The sequence below is a fragment of the Ziziphus jujuba genome, chromosome 10 (assembly GCF_031755915.1).
Source record: "Ziziphus jujuba cultivar Dongzao chromosome 10, ASM3175591v1".
Lineage (NCBI taxonomy): Eukaryota > Viridiplantae > Streptophyta > Magnoliopsida > Rosales > Rhamnaceae > Ziziphus > Ziziphus jujuba.
In genome coordinates this window covers 15409543-15420079 of record NC_083388.1, presented here as the reverse complement: position 1 = coordinate 15420079, position 10537 = coordinate 15409543, and the positions used below count along the sequence as shown (strand labels likewise).

The 10537-nt window shown below is 30.9% G+C and overlaps 1 protein-coding gene across 1 annotated transcript; it reads left to right on the top strand.

The window, feature by feature from the left end:
- The first annotated feature begins 3360 nt into the window (after positions 1-3360).
- Positions 3361-8869, top strand: LOC107411379 (protein CNGC15b). Its single transcript, XM_016018958.4, has 8 exons — positions 3361-3756; positions 4359-4575; positions 4749-5304; positions 5413-5625; positions 6449-6741; positions 7096-7207; positions 7390-7626; positions 7869-8869. The coding sequence occupies exons 2-8, from the start codon at positions 4547-4549 to the stop codon at positions 8544-8546; spliced, it is 2118 nt and encodes a 705-aa protein (XP_015874444.3). The 5' UTR covers positions 3361-3756; positions 4359-4546; the 3' UTR covers positions 8547-8869.
- Positions 8870-10537: the final 1668 nt, after the last annotated feature.

The following is a 10537-nucleotide window of genomic DNA, read 5'->3' as shown; positions in this document are numbered from 1 at the left end:
TAAATATATACAGCTTTAATTAATATAACTAGATTAAACGGCTAGTATAAACTTTGTAGGGACAATTCAGTAACCATTGTTTTTTCCAATAACAGTGATTAATCTCTTAAAAAATATAAATTTTTAATTAAAACTTTGAATGTGTATATTTAATATGTGAGATCGAGTCAATTTTACAAATAATAATAAAAAAAAAACCCATAATAATACTTGCCAAATGACTTCTTTCTTTCTTTCTTTTTTTTTTTTTTTAAAGGAAAAACATATGTACCAAAATGATTTATAATTCTGTTATACGGTGTGAAATTAATGATCATATCAATTATCCAAACTTAAATGAATGCATTTTGTACAGTTAAGTCCACATAAATGGAAACTATTAGCTGCTAGAGATTTGGATAAGATTTTGTACACCGCATGGAATTTGGCGATTCACACCATACATAGGGTGGACCAGTTGTTATATTTTGGTAAAATCAATATCGATCCTACTATCGTGCACCTAATTGTACATTATGCATAATTGCATATAAAATGCGAACGTAAATTTTGACTTTAATTTGTTAATCTTTAGTTTTTTAAACTTTGAATGACAACAATTATCACTATTTTGAGTTTTTTGTTTTCTTATTTTTTTTAAATAATGTTTCTTTTGTTAAATATTCTATTTATATGCACTGAAAATGCTTAAGGCTTGTTTCGTAATGTTTACGCTGTATCTTATTATTATTATTATTTGAGATATTAAATATTTTTGTGAAATGATTTCAATTTCATTTTTATTTTCCTTTCTTTAACCTTGTATTAGTTAGTTGACAAGCCTAATTAACATATACAACATAAATCAATCATATATAACTACTTTATTTTTTTTTATTTTTTTGGAAATGAAATATTATTGCAGTAAGAAAGAAAACGAGAAGATACATCAGATGCATCATGTTGAAATAAAGAGGTAAGTCACAAAGGACCCTCTTCATGCCAGATAGAAGGAGAATCACAGACCTTGCCATGCTTAGCTAACGCATGTGCGACCTTATTAGGACTTCTAGTTGCCAAAAAACTTAATGAGCTTCTTACAGAGCCTAACACAAAGCATTCCTCCAAAAAAAAAAAAAAAAAAAAAAAAAAAAAAAAAAACAATCATACATAACTACTTAAATAAAAGTTTTTAAGAAAAATTGAAAAAAGAAAAACACCAAAAATCTTAAGCTCATTTGGAAACATTTAGGTCTTGTTTGGCAATATTTTCTGTTTTCAGTTTTTAAAATATTATTTTAAAAATAAAAAAATATATTTTTATTTGTTTTTTGAAAACAAAAGTGTTTGGCCAGTGATGTTTGAAAATAGTTTTTAAAACTAGAAAATAGAAAATAAAAAATATCATTTTAATATTTTCTAAATTTTGATTTTTTTTAATCTGTTTTCTAAAACCGTTTATGAAAACAGATGATCAAATATGTAATTTTTTGTTTTGGAAACAGTTTTTTATTTTATAGAATAAAAAATTATTTTAAAACCTAATAGCCAAACAATTTTTTTGGACCTCATCTAGCTAACAATTTGAAATGGTTTTCAATTTTACAGTTTTTTTTTTAATTTTTAATTTTATTTTATCATTAAGTTTATAATCAAACCAGAAACTTAACTTTCATTTAATATACATATATATATATATATATATATATATATGTATATTTCCGATATACATATATGTAAAGTAAATTTAAGCTAATTGTACGCAAGTTGAGCAAAACCCTCTAATAAAAACTGAAAACCAAAAACAAAAAATTATGACGGTGGCGTAGACGTTACCAAAGTAAATGAATGGCGGCATGAAAACCAAACACAGCTTAAGAAACAGAAGTAACGCCGACACTTGAGAACTTTATGAAAAAAAAAATGGAGGACAGAATCACAGAGAAGCAACGGTCTCCAGCTAGTTGCTGCCGTCCAGCTAAAGGCATAAGCGACACACACACACACACACAAGAAAAAAAAAAAAAAAAAAAGAAACAAAAAAAGGGGATGGAGAAAAGTGGTGATAAACGGCCTAAAAAAGTCAATATTGTTTGGTTATGATCAATAATTATATAATTTACATATTTATATATGTAGCCGGCTAAGCTTTTTTGATTAATCCAAGTCCAAAGTGCACGACAAAGTCAACTCAAGTTTTCTACTTTTGTATTATTATATGATTTTTATTATTGGATGGTACAAATAATTTTGTACATTGGTTGTTGAATTTAATTAATTATATAAAAAAATAGTTTCTTTGATACAATTTAGTGGCAAACTCTTGCTACTTTCTTTGGTACACGTTTCCAAATTGAAAACAAATATTTTGTCAAAATCTTAAAAGTTTAATCCCTCTCTCAAAATAAAAAACAAGGAGATCAATATTTACCAAAAAAAAAAAAAAGAAAAAAAATTAGGAGATGAAGATATCATACAATTACCTTTATATATATATATATATATATTGCTTAACTTCCAAAAATATAGATAAAAACGATTTTCAATTACATATTGTAGAGGAGTACATATGGATAGTGAAATAAAAAAAGAAAAAAGAAATGGGAAAAATGGTCTATGAGATGTCAAATAAATTAGAACCAAGAAACTGGTAAGTGGAAATATGATAGGAAGGAATTTTACAGCTAGTTTTGTAATATGTTTTTGATTTTCTGTTTTCAATTTTTTAAAAGTATAATTTTTTGAGTTAATAATTGACTTATCTTTAAATGATAATTTAGTTTCTCACCAAACTGCATATTACAAAAAAAAAAAAAAAATATGTATCCAAATTGAAAACATTTTAAACTGTTATAGTACCAAGTTTATTTTGATAAACATTTTTCTTTATGCCATTTTAAAAATCTATAGTACTATACATTTATCATTTATTCATATTTAATCTTTTAGATTAAAAAAATATAAATGTAGGAAACTAGCTCTAATCAAATTAGTTTTTTTTTTTTTTGAAAAAAAAAAAAAAGAGCATTTTGATTTGAACAGCCACTAAAGTGGGGTAAATCATCGTAACTTCGTAAGCTTTTAAAGCCATGGTAGAAAGACAGAAAATAAAACGGTGTTGAAAAAAAATTTTTAAAAACTAAAAAGAATTAAAAAAAAAGAAAAAGAAAAAGAAAGGGAAATAATAAGTTTAGAGATTCCATGGGTATGCATATCTAACATAGTCAACCCCTCCTCGGATCTTTAAAATAAATAAATAAATAAATTAAAAATTAAAAATCTGGTATTGTTTTCCGACACCAATGATAAACAAAGTAATAAAATTGAATTCATGCAAAATAAAATAATAATAATAATAATAAAAAAAAGCATCTTCTTCTTCTTTCTGAACCTTCTCTAACTCTCTTTCTTTGGACACGCTCTTCTGTCGCTGTCTCTGTGTCTTTTGTGTCAAATATCAATGCCGTAGATATATACAAAATATATATTTTTATCCTTTGAATAGCTTCTTCCGTCATTTTCATTTGAAATTCCAAATTATGTTAAAGTAATGTATTGCCCGTCAATTTATTTTTTCGTCGTCTAAGACTGGAAATTATTTATTTTCTCACTCATTTCACGGAATTTCCTTTTCCATCTTATTTGTTTACTGCCCACATGATGTTTGTTGAATTCTCTAGTTGAACTGAGAATCTGTAAGAAATCATAAAAGAGACACTGATCAGAAGCTGGATTCACGGTTTGATAAAGCCTGTACTGCGACAGAGAAATATGTCTGTAAGTCTTCTCAGACATGGGCCTTTTTTTTTTTTTTTTCTTTTGTTCCCCAATAGATTCTGTTCTTAATGGTGCTATCTGGTATGGTATTCACTCTCGCCATTAATGGCTGATTTTCATTCTATTCTTCTTCTTCTTCTTTTTTTTTTTTTTTTTTTTTTTTTTCTTTTTTTTTTTTTAATTTTTATTTTCCATTTATGCTCACCGTACACTTCAAGTCTGTAACTGGCATGACTAGGTCATTTACGATTCAAGCATTTTTGATCTATCAACTTAAGAAAACTAAAAATTTCCGAGTCTGGGTCTGCTTTACAACTTTGACACTAGAAATATTATAAAAGTTATGACTTTCGGTTTTGAAAAGTTCTTGCTTTAAGTCATATATATATATATATATATTAAATAATTGAAAAATTACATATTTTTCTAAAGATGGTTGACAGGCAATATATATCTTTTTTGCAGTTTAAATCTAATTTTAAAAGAAATTGTTCACATGTTTCCCTTGTGGTTTTAGGCCTAAGAAGGTGGAGAGTCTTTATAGCAAGTTGATTTAATCTTTTTATTTATATTTTTTTCTTCTTTTCACATGACTCCCGCAGTGATAAGGCATGAAGGGTCTTTGTTCTTGTGGCTTTGAACTAAAGCTTGGTCATTGTCAGTTTGATTCAAAGTCTGAGGCATACAAGTAGCTAATCCAAGGCCTAAAATTTTGCAAACTTCTGGTCTTTCCGAACTCCAGATCAAATTCTGTTAATTGAAAACACGGCGATACTCCAACAAGACTGCCATGGGTTATGATAATTCAAGATCTGTAAGGTGAGGTCTCCTTCCTTATCTCCATTTAGATTTTCAGTAAAACTCATTTCCCATCACCATGTTATATTGTCACAAATTTGTAGTTTCATGTTTCTGATCAGCTTATAGTCCAAATCAAGCGTTTCCCTTAGGATTAAGCTTCTAAATGTTGTGTTCACATATAAATTTTCCAGATTTCAAGATGATCTGGAACTAGCAAAGCTCCCAGCAGTCGATGGAGATGGTGTGGTTAAGCTCAAATACAAGATTGACGGGACACAGATACCAGAGCCAAGCAGCAAGAAGGGTGAGAAGGAAGTGTTTGGAAAGACAACAACATCTTTAAAAGCTAAAGTACTGTCCAGAGTCTTTTCTGAGGACTATGAGAGAGTGAAGAAGAAGATATTGGATCCTCGGGGACCAGCAATCCGGCGATGGAGCAAGATTTTCTTAGTGACTTGTTTAGTTTCTTTGTTCGTGGACCCTTTGTTCTTTTACCTGCCAGTGGTCCAGGATGAAGTGTGCATCGATATTGGAATACCTCTTGAGATCATTCTTACGATAATTAGATCACTAGCTGATATTTTTTACGTGATTCAAATATTTATTAAATTTCGTACAGCTTATATTGCACCTTCCTCTCGTGTATTTGGGAGAGGAGAGCTTGTTATCGACTCTTCAAAGATTGCAAGGAGGTATTTTCGCCAGAGCTTTGTGATCGACCTCATTGCGGCCCTGCCTCTTCCTCAGGTGTGATTATGAATTCCTTCTTGGTACTATGCCTTTTATTTGCCTGATGATTATCATTTGTACTAAAATATGGTTATCTATTTTTTGTATGTTTTCTTTTCTTTCTAGGTGTTAATTTGGATGGTTATCCCCAATCTTAGTGGTTCAACCATGACAAACACCAAAAACTTTCTTCGGTTCATCATAATCTTTCAGTACATACCAAGACTATTTCTGATATTCCCACTCTCATCGCAAATTATCAAGACCACTGGTGTTGTGACAGAGACAGCATGGGCTGGGGCTGCATATAACTTGATGCTCTACATGTTGGCAAGCCATGTAAGTTAAGACTGTTTCATCTTTTCTTTTGTTAACATGAGTGAGACAGATTTCTCAGGACAGAGGATTTTAGAAGCTGTGCATTGACTTTCTATATGATTTCTTCTTGAAATTCATGAGTGAGAGATTTCTCGGGACAGAGGATTTTAGAAGAGCTGTGCATTGACTTTCTATATGGTTTCTTCTTGAAATTCATCGTTCATACAAGAAGTCATAGACCATTTTCACTCCATGTACATATGTCTGTTAGGTTCTTTTGTTGTTTAATAGCTAATATATTTTTCTTTTCTGTATTTGGAGTGTGAGATTGACTCTCAAGTGTCTCTTTTGGGATGAACTTTTTCATGTTAATGTTTTGTTAATGGTAACTTGTTGAAGTTGGAGTCTTATAGAGAACTTGAAATAAGAGCAAGAAAGGGCTTAACTGATAGCAGGGGAAGACTTTTGTGGTTTGGAAAATTGATTTCTGAGATAGTTTTTGGTAGAATAGATTAGCCGCTAACATAAGGGATTATTAGAGTAGTAAAAAGGGGCTAGAAGAAGCCATAAGTAAGGAAATCATATAGAAGTTTTTGCAAAATATACTGCTTTATTTGAAAATCTAGCTTAAAATTGCTCAAGAAGATGTTTCTTAAACTATAAATTCAATTTTGTCTGTTTGTTTGTATGGACCTAATGGCTCTTTCTTGTGAATGTCTATCTATGAGCACACAGATTTCTGATTGCCAATATCTCTTCATTTTGTTCAAATAATCATAAAACAAGCAAGAAGTTCTGGATTCGCCTTGTTTATTTATTATTTTTTTTAAAAATTTCTCTAAAGGTTTTAGGAGCTTGCTGGTACCTTCTATCAATTGAGAGACAAGAAGCATGCTGGAGAAGTATTTGTCATTTAGAGAATTCTCTTTGTCAGTATAAATACTTTGATTGCCACTGGCTAAAAAGCCTTGATAGACAAACCTGGTTCAAGTCGAGCAATGTCACTGCTCAATGCAATCCAGATGAAAGCTATTATGATTTTGGGATTTATGGTGATGCATTGACATTTGATGTGACAACCTCATCATTCTTCAACAAATACTTCTACTGTCTTTGGTGGGGCTTAAGAAATTTGAGGCAAGTTAATTTCTAGTCCCTGTAGATGCATTTCCACATAAGAGATACTGTAATAAAAGGTTCAATTTGATAGACCAAACTCGTCTCTGTTACTACATTGTGAAGAAGATATGTGAAGTTTAGCCTTATTAACCTTGATGACCTCTATAGTTTTGTTAAAACCAGCAGAGATCACTTAGAATTGCTGAATCTGGATCTTTATTTTCCTGGAAACTCAAAATAGATAATAACTACAAATGAGAAAACTCACCAATTTTATATTTAAGAGCCAACAGTATTCCATGCAAATAACAAAGTATTCGTCCTCTTTCATCTTCGAAATCTTGATGTTTTTTTTCCATATAATGTGTGCAGTTCCTTGGGACAAAATCTTTCCACCAGCACATACGTTGGAGAAATAACTTTTGCCATAATTATTGCCACCCTTGGATTGGTTCTCTTTGCGTTGCTCATTGGTAATATGCAGGTAAGTTCCTCAAATAATATATTTACATATCTAACAATTACTTTTTCCCGTGCTTTAACACAGGTCTTATACCATAGCCTATAAGGTTCATACTACTTTAAAGGCCTGTTTTATGCTTATAATGCTTTGTTACTTGAGTTATATATGTAAGTCTAGATTCTAATCACAAGTTTCATTGGCAGACATATCTACAATCCACAACTGTTCGATTAGAAGAGTGGAGGATCAGAAGAACTGATACAGAACAATGGATGCATCACAGGCAGCTACCGCCAGAATTAAAACAATCAGTGAGAAAATATGACCAATACAAATGGATTGCAACTAGAGGAGTCGATGAAGAAACTCTCCTCAAAGGCCTGCCTATGGATCTCCGTCGAGACATCAAGCGCCATCTTTGCCTTGAACTAGTTCGAGGAGTAAGTTGTTTGCTTTTTGTATTTCTACCTTCTTAACCAAGGACTTATTAACCCATTTGTATATAGAAAATTTAGAGAAGCATCGAAGTAAAAAGATTGGTTTTTCATCATTAGAAGAAAAGAGACAACCTTTTTACTCGTCACTTTCTCATTAAACCAAGAAAAATACCTTCTTCTAGGACTTTATCCCCTGAAATGAATTATAACCTATATGTTTATATTGATGATTGAATATTGAATAGGTACCTTTGTTTGATCAAATGGATGAAAGAATGCTGGATGCAATATGCGAGAGGCTCAAACCAGCATTGTGTACTGAAGGCACGTTTCTTGTCCGTGAAGGGGACCCTGTAAATGAAATGCTATTCATAATCCGAGGCCACCTTGATTCCTTCACCACAAATGGTGGCCGAACTGGGTTCTTCAACTCATGCAAAATCGGACCAGGTGACTTCTGCGGAGAAGAACTGCTGACATGGGCCCTGGACCCACGTCCAAGTGTCATCCTCCCATCTTCAACTCGCACTGTCAAAGCTCTCTCTGAAGTAGAAGCATTTGCTCTTGTTGCAGAGGACTTGAAGTTCGTAGCTTCACAATTTAGAAGACTCCATAGCAAACAGCTTAGACACAAGTTCAGATTCTATTCTCATCAATGGAGATTATGGGCTGCATGCTTCATTCAGGCGGCTTGGCGGCGGTATAAGAAGCGAAAGGAAGTGGCTGAGCTCAGAGCTAAAGAGAGCCCCACGGCTGCTGAGCCTGAGCAACCAAAGCAGGAATCAGGCTTGGCTATTTATGCAGCTAGGCTTGCTGCTAGTACCAGAAGGGGTGTGAATAATAAAAACCATTCAGGGTCGGATTCTGGGGTTGTCAGCTTGCAGAAGCCAACTGAACCTGATTTTTCTGTTTGTGAGGAATGAAGGAAGAAGGAGAAAAACAAAACCCAAGTTGGGGTTTTGGTTTTGGGGTTTTGTTTTTATGTTAGTGTCAGAATTTAGGGAGCGATCTATGTGTGTACATTATATTCTTTGTGTTAAGAGTACAAGAAAAAAATTCCCTCTTTAGGGTGAGATTTGGGGGTGTTTTGATATAATTATATTATTGTTTGTTCATATTGCGTTATACGGTGATAGTTAGGACCATTGTAGCTTAGAAAGCAAGGAAAGAGAAAAAAAAACAAAAATATGGAGGGATAATGTATGGTGATAATGGAAATGAAGACTGCTTTTTGTTTTGCGTACAATATCTATTCTTACTTTTTTTTTTTTATAACTTTTTTTATTTAAGTTTTTAGGGTTGGGGGTGTTAAAGTTTCACTCATTGGGTGGATAAAACATAAGAGTGATTGATCTCCAAATATTCATAGCAATACTGTATGTGTGAATAAAATGTTAGATGATACTTTTGTAATTTTTTGATTGTTATGGTTGTTTTTAAATATTTGGTGTTACCATATCCAATTACTGGTGTTGTTTTTACAAATTTGCCTTTTACATTTGCAATTCTAAATGGATATATTATGGTTTTTAAATCGTTTCTTTTATTTGCTTTCCAATCAATTGATATTATTTTTATAGATTTGCCCTTCATATTTATTACTCTAAAATGGATATAATATCATTTTAAAATCATTTTATTTAATCTTATTTGCTATATATATATATATATATATATGAATGTTTGTGCTAAGGTTAGCATTTATCGAAAAAAAGGGTGGGTTAGAGCTGCCAATCCTCCTTATCTCTAGTGTATTTCTTTTGCTTCATTTCCATTTTGCGCTTTACAATAATTTCTAAAGTACGTGAAAAATTTATCTGGTTTTTTGTTGTCTATTTCACATATATGATCCAGTTGGTTAGGAAGGATAGTCTAGCAAACAGTGTAGAGCCACAATTGAGGAGATTGAGATTAAACATTAAACATTTTTTAAAAAATTATAAGAAAGTAAATTTATATTTAAAATAATTAGATAATTCATGGGTATAAATTATATTACAATTATATATTATTTTTGTTGTAAAAAATATTAAAAGTCAAAAATGCATTTAGTTCTTGTTATCTGAACATATTTATATTGTTCGGTTAATATGTAATCAGCAACTTAATATTGTTTCGGCTAAAGTGTTCAGAGCAATTTAACATTGTTTAGTTGAAGTTTATCAATCATTAAATAAAAAAGGATATTTTAGAAAACTTAAATAAAATGTAGTGAGAGATATATTCATATACTTGAGCTGATTGAGGAGGATAATCTTAACAGTAGCTAAAATGATTTTCAAGAAGGATGATCAAATTTAAAAAAGAAAAAAGAAAAAAGAAGACCAATTATAGGCCAAATGAATAATTATTGACAAAGTCACTGCCATTAATCATGGACGATTTAGAGTGGAAATCACTATAAGAAACAAATTGATAGAAGATGCAATTAATGTATCGTGCAAAATAAGAACCGATGCTTTACAAAGCATCGCCTAATATGGTATCGCTAAAATTACTAACAAAAAGCCAACGCTTTGAAAAATGTCACCTAATATTCGAGAAAAATTGACCTTTTTTTTTTCTTTTTATTAATAAAATTGTGGCTAAATGTATTAAAAACACTAATATTTTTCTGAAAAAGCATCGGCTTTTCTATAGATTTTTAGCGACCTGCTTAAAATCATCGCTAAAAGGTTACAAAATAGCCAACGCTTTTAAAATAAGCATCACTAAAAATATGTGCAACAGCATTGCTTTTATTAAAACAAGTCAGCTTTTCTCCCCTTGGCGATGCTTTTTCCAAAAAGAGTCACATTTTCTCCTTTTTTTTTTTTTTTGAATGATGCTTTTAATTTTATTAAATTTGGATTGTTTAATAACTAGTTTTATGCAAAATAATTAACAGACAACAAAATTAAAATAAATATTTACA